The following is a 13,249-nucleotide window of genomic DNA, read 5'->3' as shown; positions in this document are numbered from 1 at the left end:
GGGGCAGAAAGGGGAAATTGGGGCACCTCCGAGGTGTGGGGTGCTCCTTGGCCCCATGGCTGGGGGGTGGGAGGGTTGTTTGATCCTTTCTGTGCCCCCAAAGCAGCAACAGGGGCTTGGTCTGGTCCCTGAGTGGTGGTGGCTGTCACAGCCAAGAGCTCCCTTCCTCCCTTCCTCCCTTCCTCCCTTCCTCCCTTCCTCCCTTCCTCCCTTCCTCCCTTCCTCCCTTCCTCCCTTCCTCCCTTCCTCCCTTCCTCCCTTCCTCCCTTCCTCCCTTCCTCCTTCCCTTTGTAATAATTTTTGGAGAAAGAGAGTTTTCCTTCTGCCCCCCTGTAATCTCAATAACTAAGGGGACAAACTGATGTCCCTGTGGTCCCCAAGGCTGTGTTGATGATTTTCCTCTAACCCATGTCCACCTTTGCCTGCGTCGTGCTGGGACAGAGCCCTGATTTCAGCATCTCTGTGCTGGGCCTCGTCTTTCCGAGCGTTGTTACTGCAATTCCTTTTAAAAAGCTGAGAATGGGGCACGTGTATATGGATTATTTCTTTTTTTTCACCTTTCTGCTCTTAGATGAGAACTGCTGTCTTCCTAGGAAGCTGAGTGCTCTTGTTGACACAGGAACAGTAGATGCGTCGTGTCTCTATCTCACTTCCCAAATCATAGAAGGAACCCGTGTTGTCTTCTGAGGTTGCATAATTGGGCTTGTTTTGTTGATTTTTGGGTTGGTTTTTTTTTGAGTTTGCCTTTCCCCAAAGGAAACGAGGCATCAGCTGGCTTCGGGGGGGGCCTTTTTTTTTCTGCTTCCCCCCTGGAAGCTCCATCAGCTTCAGCGGCTTGGCCGGGGTGTGCTTTCCTTGGTTAAAGAGTGGCAGGAGGCAGGCGGGGGGGGGAACATTTCCTCCTGTGACATTAGGCAGGAGGTGTGACTCGGTGTGCCTCGTGCCATAGGTGTGTAAACACAGCACTGACCTCCCGGGGGCTTATTTATCCGCTGCCCTTGGAGCTGATAAGGATCACTGCACTTGGGAGTATTGTCTAATTCTGAATTATCCAGGAATAGGACTCTGGGCAGTTCCCTCGAGGGGGCCTTTTTCAGTGATCTCTGAGATCGAATGGGCAGATAGAGGATGTGTGCGCAGTGGAATTATCGTTAGGGGAGGGACAGTCTGTGTCAGTGACAACCAGACTCTTCAGCGGAGCTGGTGGGGAGTTCCCAACGTGCTGGCTGGAGCCTGGCTTGGAAAAAGGTCCGTTTCCCCTTGTTTTAGTGTCCTTTTTTTGCTCTGAAGTTGTAGCCAGGCAGGGGATGCTGCTGGTAGGGCTGGAGCTGGTCCACCCAAGCCACTGCTGGCCTGAGGGAAGGAAAAGGTGGTGGCCAAGAGTTGGGGATGCTCGCGGATGTTAAAACTGAGGTCTCTGGGTGTTGTCAGAGTGTTGGAGCCCTCCCTGTGTGTGAGTCTGCACTTCACTGGTATATACCCAGCTTTAGTTGGTTATATGATAGAGAGGGGGTGAAAAAAAAACCCCAATTTCACCATTTAAGTTGCATTTTGACCGATAACCGTGACAGTATTTTTGCAGCTTGCTGGACGTAACTCACTGCGCTGTAAAAGCACGTTAAAAGACTGTGGAATCCCCAGCAAGAGCTTGATCCCACTCACCCAACCTCTTTCTAGGGAAATATGGGCTCTGCCAGCCCAAATCCCCGGCTGGGAAGTGGGGACCAGTATCCCTTGAGGAACTTGGGGTGAGCTGTAGCTTGTTGAAGAGGTGCTTGGAGTTGCCTGCTCTTATTTAGAGCAGTTATTTTCCATGCCGATAAGCGGTATTAGAGCCAAGCAGTTGTCAGGCTTTTACTGCAATAAAAGAAATCCAGGCCGTGTCTGTCTCTCGCTGGATTAGGCTGGTGGAGCAGAGCAGGTTACTTTCTCATAAAAAAGCCTGGAAATTAAATGCAATGGGAAGACGTGCTGCTTTGAAATGTAACGGGATGTTTTTCAAGCTCCTCAGTCCTAAACAGAGCAATGTAATTAGTAATTCTTAAAACTTGGGCTCTGTGAAGACACTAAGCCTGTCTGGCTGTGCCTTCAGGAGTCGTTAAAGGGTTCTCCATCCTTTTCAGCCTGGAAGTCCTTGGGTACCATATGCATTTGCTAATTGATGATGAGTGTGGTTGTTGAGGAGAAGGGATGAGCAGAGAAATCTGTCGGGGCAGGAGTGGGGAGCAGGGAGTGTGACGTGGTCCCAAACCCAGGGATTCTTCTAGAGCAGAGCAGGAAGATCCCGCTGTAATTCCTGAGCTCCAGGGGAGCCATGGGCTCTGTCCCACAGAACTCACAACTGAAGGCAGGGAAGGCCCAGGGAAATTGTGTCTGTCCCGTGGGGGTTAAAAGAGGCAAGAAAAATCTGCAATTCCCTGTTTGAACCCAAGTCCGGTGTTTGAACAAGTCGATTTCTCCAGCCAGGCGTGTGGGAAGGGTTGGATGTGTCAACTAGAATGTCACTAGAGTTCTTTTTAAGAACAAAAGTATGAATAATATTTTCTGGTTTGGCTAATTATAGCCCTTTGTTTTGAATTAAAGATGCAGCCTTAATAAAAATAATGGCTTCTATTGAAATGAAAACAATGTCTTCCAGCCTGGCAGTTGTGTAGCAGCAGTGGCCGTTTACACGGGGCTGGAATTAAATGACTTGTCGTTTGCTGCTTTACTGCCCTTTTAAAATTGCTTATAAATGGGGTGATGTCTGTCCCGGAGTAGAATCCTTTAGTGTTCAGTGTAAGAGGCTTTGAGTCATTAGGTAAATATCGTTATGATACGGGTGATGATGATTTAGAGGCCTCTCTCGTAAATATCGTTATGATACGGGTGATGATGATTTAGAAGGGATGTCTCGAGGCCTCTCTTATTCTTATTGCCCAGGTACATCCTACGTTTATTCATAGAATTGTCTGGGTTGGAAGAGATCTTTGAGATCGTGGAGCCCAACCATCAACCTAACTCTGATAAAACCATCACTAACCCATGTCTCTGAGCACTATGTCAACCTGTCTCTTAAATCCCTCCAGGGATGGTGCCTCAACCCTTCCCTGGGCAGCCCATTCCAAGGCTTAATAACCCTTTCCGTGGAAAAATCCTTCCTAATATCCCATCTGAACCTCCCCTGGGGCAATTTGAGGCCGTTTCCTCTTGTCCCATGGCCTGTTCCTTGGGAGAAGAGACCAACCCCCCTGGCTACACCCTCCTTTCAGGGAGTTGTGGAGAGCAAGAACCCTTTTTTTGTGGGAAGGGGCCCAAAACTGGACACAGCCCTTGAGGTGGGCCCTCACCAGTGCCCAGTCCAGGGGGATGATCACCTCCTGAGTCCTACTCCCCACGCTGTTCCTGACACAGGCCAGGATGCTGTTGGCCTTCTTGGCCACCTGGGCACACTGGGGGCAATTTATTACCCATTTTCTCTTGACTTTACCAACATTATTTAGCGAAGAGCTTTGCTGGCCTGCGTGATCCACAGTTTTGTGGTGAGCGATCCAACTGCCTCCAGCCAAACTTGGGTTTTTTTGGTTTTATTTTGATGTACCAGTAGCCTTGACGCGTGTAGGGATGTGATCCTTGAAAAAAAACATAAAAAATAAAGTTGGGCCAGACTGATAAGGGCGCGATAAGGGTTGGGATTTGAGGCCAGGGAGGCGTTTATTGCTCTGTGGGACCAGCCTTGGTCTGTGACAGAGAATGTCAACTGGGAAGGCGAAAAGAGCGACTGGTTTGATCTGGTGTAATATTCAAGGACTTGAGACGTGGGCGAAGCGGTGGCAGAGCTTCTCCTGGGATGTTGTGGTTTCTGCTGGAATTCTGGTCCCCTCATCAGTGGCCTTTGTGTCTGTGGTGTGAATCCCCTTCTGTCAGAGCTCACCCATAATCACCCATGTGCCAAACCAGGCTTAATTAGCAGCTTTCTAACCGAATTACTGAACTTTGGGGATATAAGGAGCCAAATGCAGAAGCTGGGGGGGGGTTGGCTTGCTTGACAAAACCAATTTTGGGCGGGTTTCGGTATCCAACAACTGTCTCTCTGGCTGGGACCTGGCAGCATCCTCCAATTCCTGCGGTTGTTTATCTTAATGACCCTGAGCAAATCCTTTGAGACTCAGCACGGAGCAAACAAACCACCCGGATATCACTTCGGATATCACTCTGCATTCCTCACCTATTCCTTTGGTTTGATTCCCTGTCTTTTTTTTTTTTTTTTTTTTTTTTTTTTTTTTAGGCAGATTTTTTGAAGGGATTACCCGTCTACAACAAAAGCAACTTCAGCAGATTCCATGCGGATTCTGTATGTAAAGCATCAGTAAGTATTGCTGCTTCTGGGGGATGGTTTTCGTGGGGGGCTCAAAAGATGCCAGAGTGAAAGAAACTTGAAATGAGTGTTTTGTTTCTTAAAAAACACGTACAATCCCAGCTGATAGTTCACGGGTTGAGATGTGGCAAGGAAAGCTTCCGGCTTGCTTTGGTGAGGAACATGGCATCACATCAGCCAAACCACATCTGTGGTGCTTTCTTCATATATATAAGTTCTTTAATAGCGGTCTTATGCCCTGGAAAATGCACGAAAAATGGACCTTCTTCTTCATCTGTGGGTTTTAAAAAGCTGTAGCCGCCCAGCGTCACGTAACAGGGCGGAATATCGCATTTGTAGCCAGCGTAAATGAGGGCCCTTTGGTTGGTTTAACTGTGGTTGGGTTCAAAAATCAGCTTTTTGCTCCCTTTGTTCTTTAACTGTTGCGATTCTTCTGCAGAATAGAAGACCATCAGTATATCTTCCCACGAGAGAATATCCATCTGAACAAAGTAAGTCCACCCTGCTAAAGTTTGAGGGGTTTAATAACGTTATTCTTTTCTAATATTAAAAATCTGGCATATACATAAACTCCCTTACTTTTAAACTCCGGATGGGGTGATGTTATTGAACTGTCAGCACAATGATTAGCAGTGTATATCTACTTTTATTGTGGTTTTTTGCTTTTCCTCTCTCCTTATTAAGTCATCCTACACACTGTCTTTTTTATTAAGAAGGACCATAGTTATTATGGGAAGTAACATGATGATTACTGCACTGTTTTAAAAGTCATCTTTAAAATGACCTGGGTGTGTTTTTCTCTTTTTTTCTTTTTTACAGTCATAGTAACAGAAAAAACAAATATACTTTTGCGTTATTTACATCAGCAGTGGGACAAAAAGGTATGGTTGTGTTTTCTTAATATTACTGGTTTTTTGTCTTGGTTTGCTGACTCGGGCTGATTGAGCTGAATATTGATCCCACCTGAAATATGGAAGGTTAATTAAAAGGAAGTGCCATCTGCACTTCAGCAAAAGACAGTGTAAGGAGGCTCTGTCTCTGCACAACACTTCTTTAAAAAAAAAAATAATAAAATCCAACAAACCCAACTTTTTCCTTTCAATTTAAGGGACATTAACTCAGTGTTTAGCCTAGAACTTGGGAGGCTGCAGTTACATCTCCCACTTTGCCACAGTTTTCCTTTGTGGCCGTGGCAAATTGGTCTCCCTGGGCCTCGGCGCCCCCGTTACAGCTGGAAAAGCTGCTCTTCCCCCCCTGGGGCTGTTGGGAGAAACTGCCTGAGCTTGGGCAGAGTGGGAATGCTCTAATGAGGCCGTGTAACTACCTCGGGTACAAAATATCTGAGCTCTCTTATGAGGAACACACAAATTAGTATTTTTTTAGCTAGTGTTTGAGATGAGGGACTGGGAGCGCTCAGGACACGGTGAGGGTTTAGGGGGGGAGGTGTGGAAGCAGTGAGTAGTTGTGGGCAGAGCAGAGGTGGTGGAAGAACATGGGAAGAGGCAAAATTATAAGGAACCTTAAAGCTGAAAAGAAAGTATTTGTGTGTGACGGAAGGCTTTGGGAGATTTAGATAAGTTTAGGGACTGACTCAGAGCGGTGGGAAAGAGGATCTTGCTGGTGTTTATGCGATATTTGAGATCTATAAATAAAAGGTGCTGAGATCAAGGATTGGTCTTTTAGTCCCACCCTCAAATTTGAGGAACAATCTAAAAGGAGCACCTTCTGGCTTTGGGCAAAATCCTCTTCAGAGTTTGTTCCAGTGTCTCAGTTAGGTCATTGCATCACTGTATTCCATCCAAAAACTTGTTTTACCAACACCCCCCAGAATCCAGGGCTTTGGAGGTTTCACTGGGGCTTTCTCTGTCCCGACAGAATGCGGCGAAGAAGAGAGATCAAGAGCAGGTGGAAATTGAAGGTGAGAATTCGGCGCCGCCACGGAAAATCGCTCGGACAGACAGCCAGGACATGAACGAGGACACTTAAACTCTTGGCTTTCTCCTCTCCTACTTTGCAGGCGCTTCCTGTTTTTTGTCTCAAAGTGTGTAAATTTTGCCCCCTTGCCCCCATCTCTCCCCCCTCCACTATGCAGCCCAAACCACTTCTGACTTCATAGGAGCCAATGTATTTATTTTATTAATTTTTTTTTTCCCCCCCCGTCTCCATTTTTTATTTATGCCGTAAAACTTACGGAGCGTTGGTGGAACAACTCGGTAAAGGCTGTAGTATAACTTTAGTTCCTCCTTTCTAAAAATATACACTGTCACTTTCAGAGGTTTTTGTGGAATCTGTTACCTGATGAGCCAGGTCTAGTGATGGGCACCTGGGTAGGAGACAAGGGTAATTACAAGGGTAATTACAAACCCTTCGGTGACAGAATCTTTCCCGTTCATCTGCCCGTTGACTTATTCCAAGTCGTTAACTCTTCTTTGGATATGCCCAATCCAGCCATAAGTGTGGGGCCTCACTATTTGTTTTTTTTTTCTTCTCAAATCTTCTGAAACTGGCACTGCACTAAAAACAAAACAAAACAAAAAAACCAACAAAAAAAAAGAGGAATAATAAATCATGGGTGTCGTTTAGGGTCACGTTGATCTTCGCAACCGTGTTGTCAACTCGATAGATCAGTTGTGCTCTTTTGGTTGGTTCTGTGAGGGCCACCCACCCCTCCTTTGGCAGTGAAGGGTTGTCCCAATCTTCAGTGGCCACGGAGAATTCCAAGTGAAAGGTGGTGTTGCTTTTGTTGCTCTTAAATTCAAACCCTCTCTCTTGGTCTTGAACGGACTGATCTGTGCGACTTCTCCCTTGGAAGAAGAGGATGCTCTTACCCCGTTCTGAGTATTTGATGGGTCTTGATGCAACGGCCGATGGATGGAGTTGGGTGGACACCCTACGGGCAGCGTGTGGCCGGATGAGTCCGGGAGCTCCTCGGTGACTAGATCTACTTCTCTCTCTCACCTTGCCAGCTCCCAGTAATGGTACGTTGTATTTTCCTGCCCTGTTGGCCTGTCTGGAATGGAGTCCAGGACTCGGAGTTGATCAAAATGTGAGCTTCCGCGGTCTCCGATGAAGACCGATCCCTTTTGGACTGTGCCAGTTCAGTGCCTGTTGCCTGTAACCCTTCGCTGACTCTTCGGCAAGAGCCAAACCCAGAGCCCCGTCAAGTCGTCGAGGTGGATTTAGAGGTTCAGAGACTGAAAAGAAACGAGCGTCGTCGCGTGAAGGGGGACAGGGAAGGTGTAGCTTAGTAATGATGTCTTGTCTGCTTTTAACGTGAGAAACTGACTTCACACTGTGTTAGTTTAAATTGTTGCATTTTATAGCTGTGGTTTTTTTTTCCCTCGTTGACAAATCCTAAACACCAACTCAAGAAATGGCACGAACGTTTTTCCGGAGATCCCGGCTCAGCCTCGTTCCACGCGGCTGCAGCGGCCGCCAGCTTTGAGGGTCCCCTCTGTCCCCTTCTCCGTGGTGTCCCCGTCCCACCTGGCCCCACAGCCAGGTTTGGGGGCGAAGGGGGGCAGGAAGGGAGAGAAAATTAGTGCTGACGACCTTACATTGCGAGGCAGAAGCCGAGGAAGAGCAGGGCACAGCTCACCTTGCGTTTCTAAATGTCCTTTAGGCACCGAGTTTCTGATGCAGTGAGTGAATTTAACTTAACACCCGGTAGTTTAGAACTTTGTATCTGCCTCAAAAAAAACCAAACAAAAACCAAACAAACAACAAACCACGTTACCTTTTTTGCTACGGCAGTAACCTCCGAATTCCTGGGATGTCATTGAAAATGCCAACTGTGTTGGTGAAGATAAAACAGACTTGGCTTCGTGTGTGATTCACCAGAGGGTTCCTCCTCCCGGAGTCACCGCTCTCCCTCCAAAAGTGCTTTTTGTGCAAAGTGCAGGACTCGAAGATGCCGCTTCCGCCTCCGGCCTCGCGGGGATCAGCTGAAGCCGAAGCTGAAGAATCCTTTGAAGAGCTGGGAGGTACCAAAAAAAAAGAGCAAACGGACGTGCAGCTGGTGGTAAAGTGTGACCAATGTGTGTGTGTGTAGGGGAGCCGCAGCTGTGCGGTGGTGTTTGTACAGTGCTTTCAAGTTGTAAAATGCTGTATAATTTCTCGCTGGGTACGGCAAGGTGTGAGCTTTGCTGGCTTCTCCGCGAGACGGAGTGATGTACTATTAAAGACAGTTGGCAGTCCCTTCCTGTTGTAAACCCCCCGTCTTTGTGCCCTCCGTGTCTTTAAAAATGATCTTGTTGGTTTTACGGGAGCCTTTGGAACATTTCGGATGGTTTTTAGGAGGTAAAAGAAAGTTGCCTTTTTTTTTTTTAAAGTAGCTCTGAAGCGACGGAGAAACAAGTCGTTGAACTTTGATTTTGTTTAAGTGTCAAACCTGTTAGATTTTTGGTGTTGGTGGTTGTGTCCGAGCGGTATGGATTGTGAAAACCCACAGTGAGCCTTCCCCCATCCCATCAGAACGGGAGCCTTTGGAACATTTCGGATGGTTTTTAGGAGGTAAAAGAAAGTTGCCTTTTTTTTTTTTAAAGTAGCTCTGAAGCGACGGAGAAACAAGTCGTTGAACTTTGATTTTGTTTAAGTGTCAAACCTGTTAGATTTTTGGTGTTGGTGGTTGTGTCCGAGCGGTATGGATTGTGAAAACCCACAGTGAGCCTTCCCCCATCCCATCAGAAGAGCTTTCCTCCTTCCTTCCTCTTCCATCCCTCCTTCCTTCCTTCCTTCTCCAGCTCCCTTCCCGTGCTGCTCCTCAGGCTGTCGCACTGTGATCCCTCTCCTCGCCTCTCTTTTAATCCCTGGTAAGTGTTTTGGGGTTTGAACGTCGCGTGGAACATCCTCCTTGCCTAACTGTGACTTCCTGGTGCCTTAGCACATTGAAAAACAACAACAAAAATGTTGAAAACCCCCCCAAAGCCTGGTGGATTTTTGCCGACTACACTGTTTGTACAACCCCCAGCTCCTCCAACTCCCTCTGTGCAAAGTGACTGAGACTTAGTGACCCTCAGGGCTGGGGTTTTTTTTTGTATCTGTCTGCATAGTGGTGTTTTTATTGTTTCTGCTACTGATGTCTACTAAAGGTTTGGGGTTTGTTTTTTTTTAATGAAAACTTGAGATACTTGTGCAGAGATGGGAATTTTGTTCTTTTCAGTTGAATAGTTCATCTCTCCTCGAAAGCTCAAAGCAGCAGAAATGTGGTTCTTGATACTGGGGGATGATGGGTCCATCTCAGAGCAGCCCCTTCCAGTGGGTTCCTGTTGGCCTGGGTCTGTCCCGTGTCAGCAATTCGGTGTGTGCTGCAGAATTCAGAACTTTAACACCTTGGGCACTGCCTTTTTCTAACAGAAAAATAACATAAAAATACACTAGTGACTGATGCACAGGGAAACTACGCTTTTATTTAGGTTAATTCTCCATGGCATGTGATCACTTCCTCTATTATTATTTTTTTTAGGGGAGAAGTAGGAACAAAAATTACTGGTGTGATAGATAGAGATGGGAAAATGTTGGAAGAAAAGGCAGGCTTTAACGTTTTCTGTGAATTTAGAGGTGACTGAGCAGCAAAGTTTGGGGGAATCCTTGGTGGTGATGTCAGCTCCTGGAGTTTGCTGTGTCCCTGGGTTGTGTCAGCGTGGTCAGTCAGGGTCTGTTGGTGTGTTCCTCTCTCAAGGTGTTTCCTGGGGTTGTCCTTGGGGAATTTTTTCCAAATCTGCCCTCGGCATCGAGCAGGAGGCTGGAGGCCACCTCCCTCCCGGCCTCCTTCCTACTGGGAAACACCAAATCTGGCCGGTTTCTACGGAGCTGGGGAGGACTGAGCAAAGCTGAGGGGCTTTGCAAGCACCTGGAAAAGTCTTTGACAAGCCCTGAAACGACATTCCATGAGGAACAGGGAGCAGGAGAAGAGGGAAGAGCTGCTGGGCTCCCATCTGCCCAAGGCTGCAGCTCAACTTGGAGCAGGGCTGTCCCAGCTGGAAACTCTTCCCCACAGGAATATTTAAGGTGGGAAGAAGCCTTTTAGATGCATTTCACTGCAAGAGAACAGGCTTTTAGAATCATTTAGATCTGTTAAATGTGATTTTTTTTTTTTTTTTTTTTTAAAAAAAAAAGGACTTGTTTGCTTAGCCTTGGCAAGACATGAAGCACCAGCACCAATACTGGTTTGGGGGACTGGGATACACGTCCCAGTGACTTGGGAGCTGGTTGCTGAGCTGGGTTGTGATGGATTTGGGGGACAGGGTTAACCCTGGTGCTGTTTTCTGTCATTCTGGTAGATGTGCCAAGAGGCTGGTGGGCCCCGGGAGCTGCTGGTGAGGTCCAGCTGTTTTCTGTCATTCTGGTAGATGTGCCAAGAGGCTGGTGGGCCCCGGGAGCTGCTGGTGGGCTCCAGGGAGCTGCTGGTGGGCTCCAGGGAGCTGCTGGTGGGCCCCGGGAGCTGCTGGTGGGCCCCGGGAGCTGCTGGTGGGCCCCGGGAGCTGCTGGTGAGCTCCAGGAGCTGCTGGTGGGCTCCAGGAGCTGCTGGTGGGCCCCAGGAGCGCGCGGTTGGTTGGGGTTGTCCCAATGCTCCAGGTGGGAGAGCTGTGAAGTTGGTTTTGGAGTGGGATCAACTGGAAAAGGGGTTTCCTGCCCTCTCCAGTGCGTGCCTTATGCAGCTGTTCAGTTGTCAGTGTTTGTATGCATTTCCTGTGAGGTGAATTTTGAACATACTGGACATTAATATTTTCCCTCTCTGTATTTGTAACAGCAGTGACTTCCAAGCTTTGTTTTTGGGTGAGCTCCTTTAGTCTTGGCTGTTTTCTAACACTGCATTCCCGGCTCTGTTACCGTTTCCTGGTTCCCGACTTGTTTGTTTATCTCTAGCTTTGTTTTTTAAAGATTTGTGAAAAGACCTGCATATCTATGACAGGAAAACCAATTTATTTTCCTGAATTAATGACGTCAGGCTGGCAGCAGAGGAGTTGTGTGACGCTGACCGTGACCAGAGGGGACTTCCAGTTGGTTTCTCTTGTTTTGGGTTTTATCTGAGAGTTTTAGATGTGGAACAGAAGATTGGGGAAAACCCTTTTCTTTAAAAAAAAGTGGGTGCTGTGGCCAGGAGGGGGGATTTCATCCCGGCTTCGGGCAAGCCCAGATGGACCTTCATGCCGTCCTGATGGCACCATCAGCTTCCTCTGCCCTGACAGCGGAGAGCGCAGCCCTGGGGTCTCATCCAGCACCTCATCTGGGATGTTTGGGGCTAGTGCTCACCAAAAAAAAGCAGAGTCAGCAGGTTTTTGGGGTGGATTGGTGATGGCAGCTCACTTTTGGCTCTGATGGTTGAGTCCAGTATCAGCTTGTGGAGCCCGTCCCCGAACGCGTGCGCCGGCAGCTGGCTCCTATTTTATAGAAAAGATGTGTGTCATCTTCAGAGTTTAACGTCAGGGAGGAGACAGGACTCCCAGAACCTTGTCTTTTTTTAACTGCTGGGGAAAAAAAAAAAGCCAGCTCGTAGGTATTAAAGAGGCTGAACCCGGCCTGCAGGGAAGAACATCTTTGTGACTGCAACAAGGGAACGAAATACCGGCTTTCACATTCTCTTTGGTGCTGAGATTCTGGTTTTAAAGGCGAAATATCCTCAAATATGAAGAACTAAGGCTCCCTACGTGTGTGATGTTTAGAATTGTGTTCTTCTAGGAATTTTTAAAAGCAGCCTGATTGGCAGCGTTAACACTTTCCGGGGAATCTTGGGTGGCTTTAACCTTTGGGGCCGAGCTCCAGGTGTTGCTGATGTCAACCCGAAAGGGAGTATCGAGCTGGCGGGATCAAAGGGCAGCACTTTTAAAACTTGACCCTATTTCAAATCGGGATTTATCTTTTTTTAATAGGGGTGATGGCTGGATGAATCATCCAGGTGAGGCAGGGCCAGTGAGTTTTTCCCCTGTAGGTCACTCCTCGCCGCTGTCCCCTCCAGCTGCAGGGACAAAGGTGGGAATTTGTGCTTTTAGGGGCTAAAACTGCTTTTAATTTCCCCGCCTGCCTGAAGGGAGCAGACTTTAATTTGGCTCGAGGTAATATTTCACTTTGCCTCCTCGCTGCCAGCTCCAGCAATGACTTGCCCCTGGTGGCTCCGTGGTGACTCGTGGCCTTGTCCTCCCTGGGATGTCGCTGTTAACGACGGGCAGTGATTTTATTAGTGAGACAGGATGTTGGATGGTTGAATGGGTCAAATACTCCCATAAGTGTCATCTCTGCGTGTGACAAGGGGCTGGTGGGGGGAGCAGGACCGTCCCCCGCCTCCGGTGGCTTCTTTGGTGCCTTTTGTTCCTTGGTGGCTCTGGGGGGACGTGGGGTGACAAACCCCTTTCTGTAAGAAACGGGAAGGGATGGGCAGAGCTGAGTCACCCCCTTGGCCCTGCCCCTTCCCCAGCGCATTCATTTCTCATTAGTCAGCTCGGAGGGTGCTGCTTTATTGGGGGTTTTTAGTGAAATCACCCCGTTTTTGGCCAGTGGTGTGTCACAGCTGAGGGGCTGAGCTCCCACTTCTCTCAGCAACTGCTTCCAGCTCCTCTGCTCCGTGGGGCACACGTGGTCCCCGGCTGCTTTCGGCGTCGAGCTTGTGAGTCTCTCTCACTTCCAACCCGTCTTGGCAACTTCAATTCTCCTCTTTTACAAAAATACCGTCTTTTGGGGCCGGGAGAAGGTGGGTTTTTTGCCCCCCCCCCGACGCTGTGTGTTGGCGACGGGCTGCCCTCGTGGAGCGACTGTAAATACCCCCGTAGTCGAATGTCACGGCCATTGGATTATTATTTTTTATTTTTTTTTCCGCATTTATTTTTAAACTATTCCATGTTTGATACTGTCTATAAATAAATTTGCAGAATTTAGAGGATTAGAACTTTTCTTCTT

General features: G+C 48.0%; 2 protein-coding genes across 2 annotated transcripts in view; one reads left to right on the top strand and one right to left on the bottom strand.

Annotated features, from left to right (window-relative positions):
* Nucleotides 1-8,559, top strand: part of DDA1 (DET1 and DDB1 associated 1) — a 9,290-nt gene extending 731 nt beyond the window's left edge. The window contains exons 2-5 of the mRNA XM_014962122.1: nucleotides 4,268-4,348; nucleotides 4,797-4,848; nucleotides 5,177-5,238; nucleotides 6,233-8,559. Of these exons, the coding sequence (XP_014817608.1) occupies nucleotides 4,268-4,348; nucleotides 4,797-4,848; nucleotides 5,177-5,238; nucleotides 6,233-6,343 (306 nt within the window). The 3' untranslated portion in view covers nucleotides 6,344-8,559. The remainder of the gene's footprint in view (nucleotides 1-4,267; nucleotides 4,349-4,796; nucleotides 4,849-5,176; nucleotides 5,239-6,232) is intronic.
* Nucleotides 8,298-13,249, bottom strand: part of LOC106900128 (anoctamin-8-like) — a 30,398-nt gene continuing 25,446 nt past the window's right edge. The window contains exon 3 of the mRNA XM_014962112.1: nucleotides 8,298-8,333. Coding sequence (XP_014817598.1) covers nucleotides 8,298-8,333 — 36 coding nt within the window. The remainder of the gene's footprint in view (nucleotides 8,334-13,249) is intronic.

This window comes from Calidris pugnax, unplaced genomic scaffold, assembly GCF_001431845.1.
Source record: "Calidris pugnax isolate Ruff unplaced genomic scaffold, ASM143184v1 scaffold896, whole genome shotgun sequence".
Classification (NCBI taxonomy): Eukaryota; Metazoa; Chordata; class Aves; order Charadriiformes; family Scolopacidae; genus Calidris; species Calidris pugnax.
The sequence above is the reverse complement of the archived record's forward strand: the minus strand, read 5'-3'. Positions and strand labels throughout refer to the sequence as shown.